At 37.1% G+C, this 18265-nt stretch overlaps 2 protein-coding genes and 1 pseudogene across 4 annotated transcripts; 2 read left to right on the top strand and 1 right to left on the bottom strand.

The window, feature by feature from the left end:
- Positions 1-1006: 1006 nt before the first annotated feature.
- LOC148933972 (mitogen-activated protein kinase homolog NTF3) lies at positions 1007-4342 on the top strand. 3 transcript variants are annotated; one of them, XM_089062207.1, is made up of 4 exons: positions 1007-1334; positions 2208-2631; positions 3344-4051; positions 4167-4342. In XM_089062207.1, the coding sequence occupies exons 2-3, from the start codon at positions 2209-2211 to the stop codon at positions 4037-4039; spliced, it is 1119 nt and encodes a 372-aa protein (XP_088918333.1). In that variant the 5' UTR covers positions 1007-1334; position 2208; the 3' UTR covers positions 4040-4051; positions 4167-4342. The 3 variants fall into 3 exon arrangements, with proteins under 3 accessions (XP_088918333.1, XP_088918335.1, XP_088918328.1); XM_089062209.1 differs by having other exon boundaries at positions 1007-1322; positions 3344-4342; XM_089062202.1 differs by having other exon boundaries at positions 1008-1334; positions 3344-4342.
- A 6241-nt stretch (positions 4343-10583) lies between these two features.
- LOC148933971 (bZIP transcription factor 44 pseudogene) lies at positions 10584-10934 on the top strand (annotated as a pseudogene).
- An 860-nt stretch (positions 10935-11794) lies between these two features.
- Positions 11795-18260, bottom strand: LOC148933970 (GTP-binding protein, HflX). Its single transcript, XM_089062191.1, has 13 exons — positions 17726-18260; positions 17157-17299; positions 16926-17042; positions 16229-16343; positions 16018-16155; positions 15332-15427; positions 14908-15021; positions 14406-14474; positions 13845-13915; positions 13677-13770; positions 13125-13253; positions 12932-13021; positions 11795-12207 (listed from the first exon to the last, which is right to left on the bottom strand). Exons 1-13 carry the CDS (start codon positions 18119-18121, stop codon positions 12115-12117), a joined length of 1665 nt encoding a protein of 554 aa, XP_088918317.1. The 5' UTR covers positions 18122-18260; the 3' UTR covers positions 11795-12114.
- Between the last annotated feature and the right edge of the window lie 5 nt (positions 18261-18265).

Below are 18265 nucleotides of genomic sequence, written 5' to 3'. Positions count from 1 at the left end.
TAAATGAAAGAATGAATAGTTAAGGGATGAGATGGTTAAGAGATGAAGGAATGCATGTGCTATTTTTTAATTAAGAGATGAAGTGAAAAGTACAATGAGACCCATGAATAGTTAAAGGATGAGATGGTTAAGAGATGGATAAAAGATAGCGTTGTGGATGGACTTATCATACTTAACATGCGAGACAGTTAAATACTCCATCCGTCCCAGATTAAGAGTCACTTTTTGCCATAAAAGTTCGTCCCAGTTTAAGAGTAATTTTTAGAATTTTCCTTATTTGGTCATACAATTTTACCCCATTCTTCATTAAAATTACGTCAAAATGCCATATATACATTAAAATAAACCAAAACAAAAATCAAAAGTCAAAAGGGACCCACCTTCAACCAACTCTATCATCTCACTTAATTTATTACACACTCTACCATCTTACTTCATTTATTACATACTCCACCATCTCACTTCATTTATTATACACTTTAACTTTTTCTTAAAACCCGAGCCATAACAATAAGTGACTCCAAATGTGGGACAGAGGGAGTAAGATTAATATCAATAAAATATGGTAATACTACTCCCTCCGTCCCGCTTTAGCAGTCCCATTGACTTTTCTGCACTCGTTTTGTAAAAATGATAATAAATAGTTAAAGTGAAGAAATAATAAAGTAAAAAAGAGAATAAAGTAAAAAATAGAATAATGTAGATAAGATTAATAAAGTAAAAAAGAGAATAGTATAGAGAAGAATCTTATCTACATTATTCTATTTTTTACTTTATTCTCTTTTTTACTTTATTATTTCTCCACTTTAACTATTTATTATCATTTTTGTAAAACGAGTACAGAAAAGTCAATGAGACTGCTAAAGCGGGACGGAGGGAGTAATATATTTCAAACCAAACAATACAAATAATATATTAATGTTAATAAAAAAAGATTGTCTGCAAGTGGGTCCGTGTTTACTTCATTAGAGAGCTACTACCATATAACGAATCCCAACGTTTACTTGCAATTATTTTTTCCTTGAAATAAACAAGATGTTATTATTATCCACAAATTATCCTTTGCAGTGAAAAACATCAATAGGAATGCGAGGTAAATTATTGCTGCAGATCCTCTGCTACAATTCTGTGAATTTGAAGCAACTTTCAGGCACCTTTTGACCGAGTGAAATTCCTCCACACAGAATCGATATTTGAGTGAATTTAGCACCGAATCGGAGCTTAAGATGGGGATCTACGGCAGGGTTTAGGGTTGATTTGAGCTATAAGTCGGAATTCGGATGGGGGAATGAATAATTTTGAGCGATTTGAAGACATTTGAGGTCAATATCGGGGTAAAAGAGTTTTCCTCTTTCTCCCTTTTTTTGTGAATTCATTGTTTCCCTTCCCGTTGTTGAAGTACTCTCAATTATGTTTACTTGTCGTTTGCTTTATGTAAAAATTGATACTTTGTCTGTCTCCTTCAAAATTTAGAAAAGAATAGAACAAAAAAAACTTGGGTCTTTAGTGGGCTTCTGTTTACCTCAAGTCTTTTTGTGTTCAAATTTCCCCCTTAATATTGTTCCCTTTTCATATTTTTACTTATTGTTTAATCCTTACCAGTTATGTTGTGTGCATGATGGGTATGAGTCATTATCTAATGATACACGGCCCTTACCAGTTGGATTGAATTATGGAACAAATATGCAACGAATATAAGCCGAGTTCATAATTTTCTATATGTATCTCAGTAGTGAGCCAGCCTCCAAAGAGTATATAGGGCACTTTTAGTTGGATAAGGAAATGGTGAATGATTCTTGTTGTATGCTTGTTGTGAGAATATCACTTACCATTCACAACTAGGCAGACATTGACTAGTTTATATTGATATTTTATTGCTAGTATGATTGGGATAGACTTGCAGATTATCTTGCTGAGAAATGGAGAGATTCTGTTTTCTTGTAAAGTTGTATAATCTCTTAAAGGGAATGATGCAATGTTCTGCTTGTCAACTGCTATATCTTTTGTAGTATTATTTGTGTAATGATATCATGTACAATTGTTAATTAGAATCAAACACCAATTATTAACTAAGTAAGGATTTGAGCAGAAGTTTGAGCGAGAACTGCTTGTTTGATTACTTGTTATGACACTATTTTAGGAATATTCTTTGTAGAGATGCCAACCAATTTTTTTCACTCTCTAATATTTGGCAATGGCTTTTTTAGTATGGCAACTCCAGTGGAACCTCCAAATGGGGTCAGAAATGAAGGAAAACATTACTACTCCATGTGGCAGACGCTTTTTGAGATTGATACAAAATATGTCCCAATCAAGCCCATCGGTCGAGGTGCCTATGGCATAGTGTGTTCTTCCGTTAACAGAGAAACTAATGAAAAAGTTGCTATCAAGAAAATTCACAATGCCTTTGAAAATCGCGTTGATGCACTAAGAACTTTACGCGAGCTGAAGCTTCTCCGGCATCTCAGACATGAAAATGTGATAGCTCTGAAAGATGTCATGCTCCCTATTCACAAGGGAAGCTTCAAAGATGTGTATTTGGTCTATGAGCTTATGGATACAGATTTGCATCAGATCGTCAAGTCATCTCAAGCACTTTCAAATGACCATTGCCAGTACTTCCTTTTCCAGGTATTTTCCACGAGTAGTTGTGTTGTAGATAGTGCAGTAGCAGCTTGCTTGACTCTTTGCAACAAAGTTGTATTACAATGATGGATTTGGTCAGTCACTCAGTTGTGTCTTACAGATGTATGCATTCATTCTTCTAATCTTCTTACACCAGAACGTCTACCGCATCCCTCTCCCCTATCATTGGGGAAAAAAAGAAAAGGGAAAAAAAAATCGATACCTACTTTTAAAAATCATGATTGGATTGTTATATGCATTCCTGTCAGCTAAATTCTGACATCTATATCCTATTTATTAGAAACTTTAATTGCTTGTTTGAGATCCTAGGATTTTTGTCATGAAAGTCTTGGTAATGCCTTAATCAACGTCTGTTTCTAGCTTGTACTCTACTGATTGTGGAATACAGGACAAATCATGACATTTATAATTGCTCTAGTTTATTTGTCGAAAGGAAATTTTCTTTTGCTTGTGCCTTGGGGATTGTGCATATACCATTCTTTGGTATATTCGTGATGCCAAGAATCAGGAACGTTGTTCTTCAGATGAGTATTCTGAGATTTCCATGATCATCTGACATGAATGCCTGATTTGATTTCTTTTTCATTTACTGTTTTTTATTATGATTATGTGTACATATATACACAATTCTGATAAATTGATATTGCACAATTGGCTGTTCACCTTTGTTTGTTACTATTTCTAAAAACTAATGCAGTTACTTAGAGGTTTGAAGTATCTTCACTCTGCAAATATTCTTCATCGCGATTTAAAGCCCGGCAACCTGCTCATAAATGCTAACTGCGATCTTAAAATATGTGATTTCGGCCTTGCTCGTACCAGCAGCAGTCAAGGCCAGTTCATGACTGAGTATGTGGTTACTCGCTGGTATCGAGCCCCAGAGCTCCTTCTCTGCTGTGACAACTATGGGACGTCCATAGATGTATGGTCTGTTGGTTGCATCTTTGCAGAACTCCTTGGTCGAAAGCCTATATTTCCCGGTACAGAGTGTCTTAACCAGCTAAAGTTAATCATCAACATCCTTGGCAGCCAAAAGGAAGACGATCTTGATTTCATTGACAATCCAAAGGCAAAGAAATACATCAGAACTCTTCCATACTCCCTTGGAACTCCCTTCACCCGTCTTTATCCCCACGCCCATCCTCTGGCGATCGATCTATTACAGAAGATGCTTGTCTTTGACCCTTCAAAGAGGATAAGCGTTACTGATGCACTCCAACACCCGTACATGTCTCCCCTGTACGACCCGAGATGTGATCCTCCAGCGCAGGTCCCAATCAACCTCGACATAGATGAGGATCTAGAGGAGGGGATGATTAGAGAAATGATGTGGACTGAGATACTGCACTACCACCCAGAAGGTGCTCCTGCAACCACCGAAATCGCCATTTGAAGATTCGACGTTGTAAGTCTGTGTTCTGTTTAAGTTATAAGAACAGTGATCATTTGGGTTCCTTTTTTTTCTTTTACTTATTTTAGCCTCTTATTTCAATAATGATGAGAAGCAATGGCATTAACAGTTTGAGCTGCTAATGTTCTGCTAATATCGGCATTTGGAATGCGGTTCACGGGCTTGACCTCTTTTCAAGAGCAATTGCCTTGTAATCTGTACATAGGTCTGGTGTTGTATGCCATCAACATTTCCTGTACATTACTTATCCCTCCATGAAAAGAATGTTTTTTTTCTTCAAAATAATACTGTAGGGGTTGTGGAATTATACATTTTTTCGTTAAGACACTTCTCACTTGCATGATAAAGCATAAGCATGAATATTGATTTTCTGGGTACACCATTACAGAGAACAAGAGATGAATTTTTAAAGAATACTAGTAGTAGGTTTTAACTTGAGCTAGGGTAGACAATGCGAGTACTAAATAATGATTAAAATAAATACTAGCCATTAGTATTTGCAACTTCTAAAATCCATAAGAGCATCCGCAGCGGTGAGAATTTCGGTGCTCGTCCGTCCGTGCCAGCGGCACGGCGCTACTCTTAGCTAAGAGCACGTCCGTGCCGCTGAGCAGCCCTACGTGGCACGCTCTGATTGGCCAATGGCATAGCCGTTGGCAAATTCGTTTTTTTATTTTTTATTTTTTGAAAAATTCGAAATTTATTTTAATAAATGTTTTTAAATAAAAAAAAATATTTTCCCACTTCCCAAAAAATTATATCCGTTTTCTACCCACTTTTAATTTATTTTTCAATTTTTTTTCTCCAAAATTCACATTTTCATCTATAAATACCCCCACTTCAACACAAAAAAAAAAATCACATTCTCATCTATTCTATCATCATTCATCTAATTCTCTCATCTTTTTTCCTCATACTCTCTCATCTAAATTCCCACCACACTACATAATGTCCGGCTCCGGCGATCACCCCTCCGGCAATCGCGGTTGGAACCACGATTGGTTCGACTCCGAGGCCGGATATAGTCCGGAAACCCAATTTACGGCCCCTCCTCAAACCCAAGGTTCGCAAGCTCCGGGTGGCTACCGTCCTTACCCGTTGCACGACCTAAACGCCCTCGGGTTCGGGTGGGCTCCCAAACCCGGATCGGGAGGGAGCAACAGCTCTACTCCTACTCCTACTTCTGTTCCTACTCCTCTTGTTCGTGGCACCCGCACCCCGTACACTTTGGGTGAGATGATGGCGATGTTCAAAGCCTACTTGGCAGTCTCCGAAGATCCGAACGTCGGCACGAACCAAACCGTGGATACGTATTGGTGGCGCATCACTCGCCTCTACAATGAAACCTGGCTGGCGGGAACCATCTATCACAATGATAGTATGGTTCGCAATTGCATCTACAGATGCAACGAGACAATCGGGAAGTTCCAGGGGATTTACCTCCAGGAAGAGCGGTCGGCGGGGAGCGGCACGAACGAGCTCGACATCATCACTGCCGCCTTGGCGGCATACCAACGGGAGGAGTTCAAACCGTTCAAGTACCTCGATTGTTGGCAGGAGGGGCGCCTACATCCGAAGTATAGGGGCGGCATAGTTGCCCTATCCGACGACGCCTCCGATGATGTGGCTACCTAGCTTGCCAGAGCTAACTTGAATAGCCCCGACGCTGGCCCGAGCAGTTCCCACCCGCAAGGAAGGAAGAAGGCGGCGGGCAACCGCCCCCGCCGTCGCGCCTCGACTCCATCAGCCCCCGCCGCCCCCGCTCCCTTTGTGCCTCCTCCACCCCCGAACAACACGTTGTGGGCCATCTTGAGTCAACTCTATATGAACGATACGTCTCAGATGACTCCGGATCAACTTGCAACACATGAGCAAATGATCCGGGGTCTCAAGAGGCAATTGGGGATAAAGGACTAGTCTTCCACGTGTGTAATTTTTAATTTGTAGGATTTTAATTATGTATTTTTTATTTTCTAGGATTTTAATTATGTATTTTTATTTTTTAGTATTTTAATTATGTAATTTTTATTTTTTAGGATTTTAGTTATGTAATTTTTATTTTTTAATGTATTTTTATAATGTTGAAATGTTTTTAATAATTGGAGTATTTAAATTGAATAATAGAATGGTGGGACCTTTGAGCTTGTCCTTAGCTAAGAGCACGGATGTGGGTGTTGTGCTTTTAGCTAAGGACAAGGAGTAAAAGTGGGTCCGGGTCCACCTTCGTGCTTTTAGCTAAGAGCACGGATGGGAATGCTTCAAGTAAATTGACGAAGAAAGTCTGATTTACAGACTAGGGGAGTTAAATGCGGTCGAAAAGGTCTACTTGATCATAAATAATCATTAATAGTCAATAACAGTCTACTTGGCTATAATCAATAATAATCACCACAAATTCTGCTATGAATTCATCACGTTATGACTAATGGAACGATCCTAAGTTTAGGCCACAAATCTAGTATCTTCACATCATTTTTAAAAAAAAATTTCATACTAGTATTTATTTCAATTTCGATATCAATAAAATTAAAATAAAGGACCAAAATTCAAAAAATTATAGTAGTAATTAAAATTCGAAAATCATGTTGAGTAGAAACTCTAAGAGTGGAAAAGTAATTTATAAACTAATTAAATAGTCCCTTTTTCAATATTCTTGTATTATTTTAATAACTTTGAACGATGATATTACGCACAACTTATATTAACTGAACCCCTCAAAAAGGAGAGATGTTTTTTTTTTCTTCCATAAATACAAAAATTACTATAAAATGTTAGGTTAGATTTTACCATTGCACTTGGTTTTTCATATATATTCGGACACTACGAAAACAGTTAGGTAGATTTTCTACTTTGATAACTTTATGATTAAATTTACCACTGTACTTGGTTTTTTCAATGTTTTATAGTACTACTATATATATTCGGACACGATAAAAATAGTTTTTCCTTTCTTTTTTTAACGCAAATGAAATCAAGTAGGTTTATGAATAATCCTTAGCTTAGATAAGAGATAAGAGCATCCACAATAGATGCCCTTAGCTTAGATAAGAGTATCCACAATAGATGCCCTAGTGGAAGCCCTCTTTCTGCAATGGTGGAGCCCTAGTGCATGCCATATCTTTTATCCACTTTTCATTTCAATTTTAAATCATTATTTTTTAATTTTATTTTTAATTACTATAAAATACTAAAATATATTATTTTAAACACCACAAATGCAAAAAAAATAATAAAAAAACTACATTACTTAATTGAAAAGTGGAACTACATCATACTTAGATAAAAAAAAAATTACATTAAAACTGAAATACTAAAAAAAAGAAAAAACCAAACTAGTCATCTAAATTCAACCTTTGCGCCAAATTCTTGATCATATTCTTAGTCCTCTGTCGGGCTTCCGGATCGGTTTCTTGACGAAGGCTGTTTTGGGCGTCAAGTATAAACATATACTCAACCACCTCGCGATAACCTCCGAACTCCTCGATCGCCCTGTCCATGAGCTGAACAGATGGAGGAGGCGTAGCCTGCGGGGGGGCCGCTGATCCAGACGCGCCCGCCTTCGCCTTCCCTTTGGCCTGGGCTTTGGCAGCCTTGGTACCAATGGGACGTCTAAAAGTAGACGTAGGCGTGCCGGAACTCCCTTCCGGCTCAGCGTTCAGATCCACAGGAGATAGACCGCTGCTTGTGTAATTGCCAGCGGCGGTGTTCTTCGTCCGCTTCGGAGCCGAGGATCCAACCGGTATCCCTCCGTTGAACTTCCCCTTGTCCTTCAAGATCAACCAAATATTGTACAGCTTGAACTGCCCGAACTGTCGTTGGTACTCGGACAACGACTTGTTGAGGACATCCTCCATGCTCTTACCGCTAGCCCTTCCGTTCCTGTTCTTGTTGTAGATATAGCAGAAGTTGATGTGGACCTTGATCCGATCCCAACACTTGCGCAGCTGAACCTTGGTCCGCTTGAACGCCCACTTCGGTTTCACCTCGTTGTAGCGTTCCTCAATGCGATCCCACATCCTGGCCGAAGTCTGGTTGTTGGAGGATATCGAATCCTCCGAACATCGACCCAACACTGAGCCACCTTCAGGTACTCATCCAACTCGTAGTCAGTACGCCCTGTTGCGTACGTACTCCTCGTTCGGCTCGTCGTGTGGGAGTGGGACTGGGACCGATGGCGCCTTTTCTTTCCGCGCCATCTTCTTCCTCCCTTTCTTCGGCAGCGGCCGCACAGGGGCAGGAGGTTGCCCACAACTAGGCTCCATATCCTCAACCCGATACTCCTCGGTGCCGAAGAACGGATCGAACTCAGAGTCGGAGATGAAAGTGGATCGTACAGATCCGGGCGTCTCAACCCGGTAGTCTTCGTGGCCGGGCCACCGGGCGCCGCCGCCTCCTCCAAACATCGGCATATTATCGTCGACATTATTCGGGCTTGAGTATTGACTCGGATCCACTGTTGAAAGTGTGGATATTGAGAGAATATAGAAGAGAAATTGAAAGGTTTGGTGAAAAGTGAAGAAAATGGAGTATTTATAGTGGTTTAAATTAGGGTTAAATAATTTTTAAAAAAAAAACCCCCGAAAAAATCGGGCTCGGGCGCGCCTCTGCAATGGGCGCCCGATCGATCGGGCGGACGATTGGTCGTGACCGAACTCTCGGTCGCGCTCGGGCGTGACCGACACCTGCAATGGATGCCCGACCACGCCCGAGCTCGATCGGGCGCGCGATCGAGCATCCATTGTGGATGCTCTAAGCACGTTTTATCTGAAGCTAAGTGGATGCAACAAAAAAGTACAAGTACAATATTATTTACATCAAAATTTATCAGTTTCAACTTAAAAGTCACTTAAAATTATAAATTTAGCCAGGAAGATCGAATTTATAGTGAAAATATCGGAAACATGTAGGATGAAATGTAACTATTGTAATTTTAGAAAACATAATTTTACCTTTCATGAAAACATTACACAACCAACTATTAAACTTTTGGATTTTTATTTATTTTCTTTCCGTTGTAATTTTGCCTCGTTTGTCTTCCTATAATTATCATTTCCACTGTCTAACTTGCAGTTTTTCCTAATTTTTGACATTCTTTTCGATTTTAAACTATATATTTTTTTCAATTCTATTTCCTCCTATCTAGTTCTTTCTAGTTTCTTAATATAGTAGAAAGTTGATTAGGGTCCATAAAGACTGCAGCCTTAAACAATAATTGCACCAACATTTAAATTTGATTTAAGGTGCTACACTTTTCTATTGTGTTCCAAATTCATAGGTAGGCAAAAACAAAAAGTCCCATGGTCGGTTATGTAGGGCCTCAATTATGACCCACTTTTGACTAAGTATAAAAGTGCTTTAATTTATTATCAAGCTATGGTTGAGAATTGATTTTGTTTTCGAATCAAGTTGTGCAACTTTTTTCATGTAAATATGTACGAGTATTTAATTAAGTAAAGGTTAACAAGAAAGATTTTGCTCATGATTCTAAATGCTATTGAAAGTGCATTAGTTTAAACTTAGGTTATGTATAGAGCTAATAAAATATTTCATTTTAGTACTAGTATTTCATTTTAGAACGTTATAGTGTAGTAATTCACTATTTCTAGGTATATGATGATGCTTTTATTTTTTTGAACTATTTGTACAATGTGAATGATAACGGTAGCAAAGTAGTAGAGGTTATAGCCACTATACCTTACTTGATTTGATTAAAAATTGTACTTACAATTGGCTTCTAAAGTGTTTGCTTTAGACTTTTTACTTGCCTTCATCCCAAAGGCAACAATTTGAATATTTTAATTTTACTGAACATAATATTCTTACCAAATTCATTACTGCCAGAGTACTTAACGTTGAAAAAAAGATAGATATTGAGCACAATAACATCATGTTATAAGCTAAATTGACTCGAGAAAATTCCACGTAATTCGATTGTTTGTGGTAGCCTTAACCGGCCAACTGACTTGCTCGGACACTTTTATTCTAGACTTGAGTTTGGTAGTATATAAGAATTGAAAATCTTATTGTGAAACTTGAAAAGTAATTAACATAGTAGTAAATGTTTATTTTCATTTTTTTTTCTACCAAAATGGCTAGAATTAGTAGTATATATGTTCAAGTGATGGTAAGGCTTTTGAAATTTGATTTTGTTTTTAGTTAGAGGATGGAATCTATATGACCCTCTCTCCCCTCGACAACTCTACCTCTCTCAATCGCCTTTTCCCCTTAATTTAGAATATATTTTCAGTTGTGTTTCACTTTTCTTTACTGTCCCGCCTCCATTCTTGTTGTATAAATAGGTCATCACCTTCCCTCACTACTTCCCTTTCCCTCTCTCTCTCTCTCTCTCTCTAGTAGATGATATGCATATAGGTAGTGTGATTGATGTTAGAGATAATTAGAATGTTGATGATATGTATATAGCTAGTGTGATAGTATATTCTGGTTTGCGGCGTCTCCTTCACTCCTTCTCTCTTGTTTTTCTCTACTGGTTCTACGTTTTCTCATAATAAAATAGGAAACGAAAATGGATTCCTCGGCTTCCTCAGATGTGCAACAGCGTAAGCAGAGGAGAATGGAATCAAACCGTGAGTCAGCGAGGCTGTCGCGGGTGAAGAAGCAGAAGTATATGGACGATCTGAGAGCTGAGGTTGCTCAACTCTCCAAACTAAATAACCAGATATCGAACAGCATGAATGCCAGCATGCAGCAGTGTGTCAAAATTGAGGCGCACAACCACGTGCTGAGGGCTCAGATCATGGAGCTCTCACAGAGGTTCCATTCCCTCAAACAAATATTGACTCATCACGCCGTCTTTGAGGCTGATGATAGTTTGTTGAACAATTCTTGGAATTTGTTGGGGGCCTCACACCACTAATGGTTATCCCCACGTAAACGTAATGTAACAATGACGCAACACAAGAGATAAAAATCACAAACATGTTAGAGTTGCAAATTGAAGATATACTACTATGATATCTTTTAAGATAAATGCTTTTAATTCAATCAATTCATCTTTCATATTTGGTGCTCCATCATACTTTTACCGCACCACGTCATTCCTTATGTGTTATTATTGTTTTGTCCACGTAGATAATCTGGTTGCCACATCATCGCGAGTTTCAAAAATTAGGGACAAACCATACTTTAACTATTATTTGTGATTTGTTACATAATTTATCCTTTAGAAATCCATGTTTATGTGACTTAATCTTTACACAAAATATATACTCCTTTGCATATATTACTCTCTTGTCTCATAAAAATAGATTAGTTTGATCATTTTGGCATGTCCTTTAAAATTAGACTATATCTAAATAAGGAAACTTTTAAACAACTAGTAGTACTACTAATAATATAGGCTCTATAGTCCACTAATAATACTAATTCCATTATCTTTCCTCTTTATCTCTCAAACTTAATTATTGTGCATTAAAACACGTGTTATTTTAAGTTGTGCTATTTTAAGAAAGATATAGAATAAAAAAGAAATAAAGAAAGTAAAATAAAACCAGAAAAAAGTACTCCTACAAAATAAAAATTAGAATAAGAAAGAAAAAAATTAATGAAATAAGAAAGGAGAGAAAACAAATTTGTTCAAACTTAAACTTCTACTCTAGTACTATATAGAGTCAAATCTCTTGCCATGACATTTAACATGATATACATATTAAATACTTTAGCATGGCTTCATAAGGACTGGCCTAGTGAAAGACCTTTCACGAGAAGCTTGCAATATAAGTAATAAACAATTTCCTTAGCTAGAAATTTGTGATTCTAAACATCCTTAGCTAGTAAAAGTGGCCGTAGACGTTCATCATCATACTACAACAGTAGATTTACAAACATATTTCATTTCCACCTTGCTTGAGGTTTCCTGATATATGAGCAAGAAACTTCGATATGAAAGCAACTCACGTTTTCTATATACAAAGGAAAGAGTTTGGGGAAATAGCCACCAGCACTACTTCAGTAGCTACATGGACTGATCATGATCACACGAGCTGCAACCGCATCTTTATCTCAAACTCAAACATATCCAAATAATTGGAAACGATCTATGACACGCAGGTTTGTCTCATTGGAGTGAGAAGTCTGGCAAAGCGGAGTGGAACATGAGCTCTCACCAAAGCTCCACTTTCAACATACTCCTGTCATATCATTATCATTAAAATTATCATTATCACTATCACTTACTTTCCTTTAAGAAGCACATTTAAAGGGGTTAAAAGCCGAGCTCCTATATTATTGTTGCCAAAAATACCTATGAAATGGATACTGAATTGCATAACCCCCAATTTTTATCTCGATAAGATTAAAGGATCAGATGCTTCTGAATAGAAGAGCAATTATACTCTTTTGGTGTGTTCTCTTCGATGGAAAAGAGAGGAATACATATATTACTCCTTTTCCACAATTTTACTCATGTTTTGTAGGATTAAATAATTTTCCAAAGGCAGGATGGGAAATATCCAGTTTTCTGTACTATTTTGGTTTATATTGCTGCACTGGTATCTAGCAAACCAACAAGATTCTAGCATCAAATTTAATGAACCCAGGTTTATCCAAACCATTTTGGAAACTAGTGATATCTTTCTCTCCTGTCAAACGACCAATTTCCCATATTGTGAATAGGAATTATTAGATAAGCCAGCTTTGAGGAAATACTGTGATATCCTATGTTTTATGTTTTCTCTTTCTCAGTCCTATATTAACTAATTTAAAGCTTCGGAGTACTTTAAAAGGGAGGTTCTCAAGTAGGAAATGATCTTTCAGAAAAGCTTTGGATATGAACAGAATCTGTTCAATTTTTTCAAGCTTCAATTTCACAAAGAAAGGGTGGTTAAAATAGAAATACGAAGAAGAAAAACTTACAATCTTTTCAACCATGCCAACATGATGTATGGTACTTAGGAGCTCTCCTTTGTCAAAAGGAATCAGAGCTTCCACCCATACCATCGTATCCTGTAGAAAAAACAGGATCAAGCAAGCATATTGAATACAAAAAAAGTTACAGGATCACGTAAACAACCAACTTTCAAATTTGAAGAGAGGAAGTTATTAGTACCTTCAGTTTTTCTTGAACTGCGTTGCAGAAATCATCAAGTCCTTCACCAGTTAAAGCAGACAAACATACAATATCAGGGTTTTTTTTGGCTTCAGACCTCATTTTATCAGGATCTTTGGCATTATCAACCTGCAAAAATATGAATTAACCCATAACATAATCCTTATGTAATTTGGATCAATCTGTCAGAGCATGTAATTTGAACAGATCTGTGAAATCACGTCACCTTCATAATTAAGAACAATAAACAAAATAAATTAAGTTATCGTTATGAATTGGACTGCCAAATTGTGCCAAGGCTGTAGAAGAAACAATACGACCGAGGCTTGTGCCATGCAGTCATACACGTTCATGTACAAGAGATGTAATTTAAGAAAAATATCATTCAGCTAAATTAATGTGCATTGCCTTATCCTGAACAAACTTGGCATAAGAGCAGGAGGGGTGATTGTTTTAAAATATTCATTAGACAATATAAATGGTAATACAAAATCTAGGTGATTCAGCAAGCTGTGAACCAACAAACAGTATAGACTAGATGATCCATTATACCTTGTTCCACACAATTAACTTTGGGATGGAGGATGTATCAAGTTCTTCAAGAACTTTGTCCACAGCATCAATCTGTAACTCAGCCAATGGATGGCTGATTCAAATTGGACAATGTTATCAGAAACTGCATAGTTGTGATTCACAACTGCTATTTGACATCATTTTTACCTAATATCCACCACATGTACCAGAAGTGACGATTCAGATATCTCTTCAAGAGTAGCTCTAAAAGCAGCAATCTGGTGGAAGAAAGATCAGAGATAAGAACATCATGATAATAATCCTCACAAGCAGGAGTCATTCCCCTATCTGGTGGGTCTCAAATGCCACATCATGTAAAATCTCAATCCTCAACACCCACCTACTACCTCTACAAACACAATCCACCAATACCATACAAAATCATTTCGGTACAAGCAAATGCCTCTAAACTATTTTATTAAGATCATTATATAACTTATTATTCTCCTAATTAACTTTATTTAGCACATCTATTAATATTAGGAATAGGATGTAAAATTTTATTTTCTTAATCATGAATTTCATGTAATTACATTTAGTTTTGTGCATCCGATGCACTGTGTTAGGATATAACCCCCAAATAACTCCTTGTGGATGCTTTAACAGAGAGACATAGTGGGGATCCAGTAAATCAGAAAACATATGAACCATATCTCAAGAAAAAATGGATAACAACAATGAAACGTCTGGACTTGGAAATGTACTTACCAATGTTGTTGGCAACTTCTGGATGAAGCCAACAGTGTCAGTCAAAAGGAACTCCTTCCCATTCTTTGTCTATACAAAAGATAATAAGACAGTAACTCACATTTAGGATGTGCATAAATGACATTTTATAGCAGAATCAATTAACAGTAAAGTATTGCTATATTATCCATCCAAATCATGAATATCATTGATTAGCAGAGTAAAGTAAAGGAAATAAGGGAAGCAAAAAAAGTTGAATAATGAATACTAAATCTGATTGTATTTCTTATTAGCGGAAAACAGCCATCAACAGATTGATTTGAAGGGTCATTAAATACGAAATAGATTAAAAAAATTAAAATTATCTAAGAAATAATTACTAAGAAAAATTTGAAGTTGTACCTAAACAACCATTGTTTGTGTTTAGGAATATTCTACTAAGATCATAATTAGCTGTGACTGTGAGGTTAATTGTCTTAAATCGAATAGAAGAAAGAAGTGTTTTTTGGGACATTATACTAGCCTGAACCCTTCTTGTAGTAGGATCAAGTGTTGCAAATAGCTTGTCCTCTGCAAGAACATCAGCTCCAGTCAACCGGTTTAGAAGGGTACTTTTTCCAGCATTTGTATACCCAACCTGAAACATAAATGTGACATTCATATCTCTCATTCATACAAGGGCTGAACAAATAATGATTTGTATACAGAGAGTAATCGTGCATGCCACTGCACATTCATGATTCAACTACTTGTATACATAATCAATAAAAGTAGTAGAGTTATGATTCAGAAACAAGGGCCATGCATAAAATAGAGCATCATATTGCAGCTCACTTAAGCATATAGGTTTAGTGGAAGATGTGGCCCAAATAAATCCTCTTTTAATCAGCTGACTAATATCATTCAGATTGTTTATCCACTAACTAAGCCGAAATAAAATTTCATACCAATGATACAACAGGTACGGGTATGGCAAATCGACGGTTTCTGTACTGCTTTCGATGTTTGCGGACAGATTCTATTTCCTTCTTGAGAGCACCAATCTGAAAAGTCCAGAAAAATGGCAAGTTACAGACATGAAAAACCAAAAAAAGGCATGGAAGCCAAACAGGGTGGAAACAAAGGTCCGTTCATGGAAACATGGTACTAACACTTGCGGTTGCTCAAAGCAATATTGCTTTGATAGGGAACAGACGAAAGAAAATACTACTAGAAACTTTCAGAAAACTCCTTTAGGTAATTCGAGTACCAAAGCATTCAGTCCAATTACTATTAACTCGTATAGTTAGTTATAAGAAAGGCAGTCCACTGTCCTCATAAAGTCATAGTATGTGGTCAATTTTACTGAAGTAAACTATAAAGGTGATACTGCATCACTTAAATGATATCGAACTAGGAGAATGTAATAAGAGGTACTTCACCAGACACTGTAACTCTGAGATCATTGAGAATCTTACAAAATAAAAAATAAAAATAATCAACAGTCAGTTATAACAATACAAGACAACAAATAATAGTTCAGATCCTAAACTACTAGTATATGAATAATGGCCATGGCTAAAGGCATGTGATATCAGAAGTTATAGATCCGCTTGAAATTTGACCTATGTCCAAGAACTATGAAAAAACCCACCTGGTCGCGCAAGATACGCTTATCAACTTCAATTTGTTTCTCACCCATACCCTTCACTTGTCCTCCAGCTTGGCGTTCAAGATGGCTCCACATTTTTGTTAATCGTGGTAGTTGGTATTCCATCTGAGCCAATGAAACCTGAAAGTGAAAGCTAAACTTATTAATATCAGAAGAAGTACTACTTTTGAAGACACAAATCAGTATAAAGTACCTGTAAAGCAGCTTCACGAGTAGCTGCTCGCTGGTTGAAGATATCAAGGATAAGTGCAGTGCGGTCGCATACCCTAACATCACCACCAAAGGTCTTCTCCAAATTCCGCAATTGCCTTTCTTCAAAAACAAAACATAAGTTGGGAGAAGAACCCATTTGAACATAAAAATCCTCATATATAGGAAACAAGAAAGGAAGCCCCACCACCATTAAGGCATTAACTCTTAGTTCCTCAGTCCAATAGCATGGCCACATTGCACATATAGTTAAATAGAAGAGCTAATTAAAGTTCTATACTGGCATAAATTCCTTTTTATCAAAACCCAAATCAATGAGAAATAAGAATATAGTGATTGGCCTTTATAGATTTGATCAATTCTATCATTAGACCTAATATCCAAGTAAGCCACATCTGATGCCTGGTGCCTAGAATTAGCTTTGATGCTAGAGTTGATAAAATTTGTAAAGGTCGGGTACTAAATTGCTATTTCTCACGGAGCATGTTATTTTATACATTTTTCAGAATAGATGGGAAAGAAATTGTAATTAAGCCTACATAAAACTAAGAAAACTTAAAAAACAACTTTATATGTCAAATTTACATGACAATACCCTAAGCTATAACAAAATTTCCATAGTTGAAAGAATTGAAAATTCAGGAGAGTAAGCATCACTGGTGAAGTCATTAAGAACTAACCCTGGTGAAAGTTCGTCATCAAAAATAACTGTCTCTATATCAAACGCCTGAATGGCACTCTTAATCTCTGCCACTTTTCCAGACCCTATATACGTCCTGGGGTTGGGTGTCACAAGGCTACACCAAAAACAAAAATCTGCTCACTTAGTGAACTATATCTCTCAATATTCTCAACACATACAAAATTTGTCGACATATTCAAACTGGAAATGAAATAAACTAGTAGCTTACTTTTGGTAAGTAGAGCCAGCAACAAACAATCCAGCAGTATCAGCAAGCTGCGCTAGTTCACTAAGTGAATCCTCTATACCAAATGAAATATCATTGTCCCCTTTCCTCGCCACACCAACAAGATAAGCTTTCTCTTCAAACACCTAGCATTAGAGTTTCATATTAGTAGTCAAAATGATGCATATGAATATCAAACACATATCTTCTCTCAGCTGAATCACAGGCGCATGCTAAACAGAGTGAAAATCCTCGATTGCAAAACATTACTTATAAAGCAAGTTAAAATAACAAGCTTTATCTTTAACCACCTAGATTCGAACCTCAAATAGTAATCAAAGAGATGCATATGAATATCGAGCACATATCAATTAATTTTCAGCCTCTAATGAATCACAAGTTTACAACATCAAGTGAAAATCCTAAATTACAGAACACTGAATAACAAGCTATTCATATTAGTACTTAAATGATGTGTATGAATAAGAAACACCAAATTTCCTCATTTTTAATACTATATCAAATACACAACACATAATGTAACTCTGCAGATTGAACAAGAAAAACGATACCTCTCGTCCATTTCGCAGTGTGAAGCGATTTTCCTTATCGCTGTCCTCCACATTAGCCTTCTTGCCTTCCATCTTCTTCACCCGAGTCCGAATTGGTGCTTCATGAGATTCTTCCATCGCAGTTCCGACGATTCCATCCGCCGGCGCATCAACCTGATCCTCAGGTTGAGCATCAACCGGGGTGGTCCGGTCGGAAACGGTGTCGTCGGGGTAGAGAACTCCAACTCCGTCAGTGTGAACAGCCTTGATGGTACAGAAATCATTATCGTCAATTCGAAGATTGCAGAATTGATAGGGCTTGGAGTTAGGGTTAGGCGCCAATCGATGTCGGGAAACGGAATCGAATTCCCGATTCAGAAACGAGGGCTTCAAGATTGAGCAAAAGCATAAGCTCATGATAATAATTGCTTCAATTTTTTGCAGCTCAAAATTCTTAATTTACAGTCGATTCAATTGCTGGAAGCAGTGTTGTTGTGTAACGATTGAATTTCTCTGCAATTTTATTTGGATTGGTGGTTATTAACCGTTACGGAAATTATT

Source organism: Salvia hispanica, chromosome 1 (assembly GCF_029641045.1).
Source record: "Salvia hispanica isolate PSC_SH4W2 chromosome 1, Shi_PSC_v1, whole genome shotgun sequence".
NCBI classification, from domain to species: domain Eukaryota; kingdom Viridiplantae; phylum Streptophyta; class Magnoliopsida; order Lamiales; family Lamiaceae; genus Salvia; species Salvia hispanica.
Note: the sequence above shows the minus strand (reverse complement) of the source record. Positions and strands in the feature narration are given on the sequence as shown.

What these genes read in the sequence shown, in the direction of transcription:
- LOC148933970 (XM_089062191.1), bottom strand. Translation starts at nt 18,121, where the DNA reads ATGAGCTTATGCTTTTGCTCAATCTTGAAGCCCTCGTTTCTGAATCGG. An exon ending in CTACTACAAGAAGGGTTCAG is followed by an intron (nt 14,475 to 14,907) that starts GCTAGTATAATG and finishes TCTTTTGTATAG; the next exon opens with ACAAAGAATGGGAAGGAGTT. An exon ending in TTGGCATGGTTGAAAAGATT is followed by an intron (nt 12,208 to 12,931) that starts GTAAGTTTTTCT and finishes ATGATATGACAG; the next exon opens with GAGTATGTTGAAAGTGGAGC.
- LOC148933972 (XM_089062209.1), top strand. Translation starts at nt 2,209, where the DNA reads ATGGCAACTCCAGTGGAACCTCCAAATGGGGTCAGAAATGAAGGAAAA. An exon ending in GCCAGTACTTCCTTTTCCAG is followed by an intron (nt 2,632 to 3,343) that starts GTATTTTCCACG and finishes AAACTAATGCAG; the next exon opens with TTACTTAGAGGTTTGAAGTA.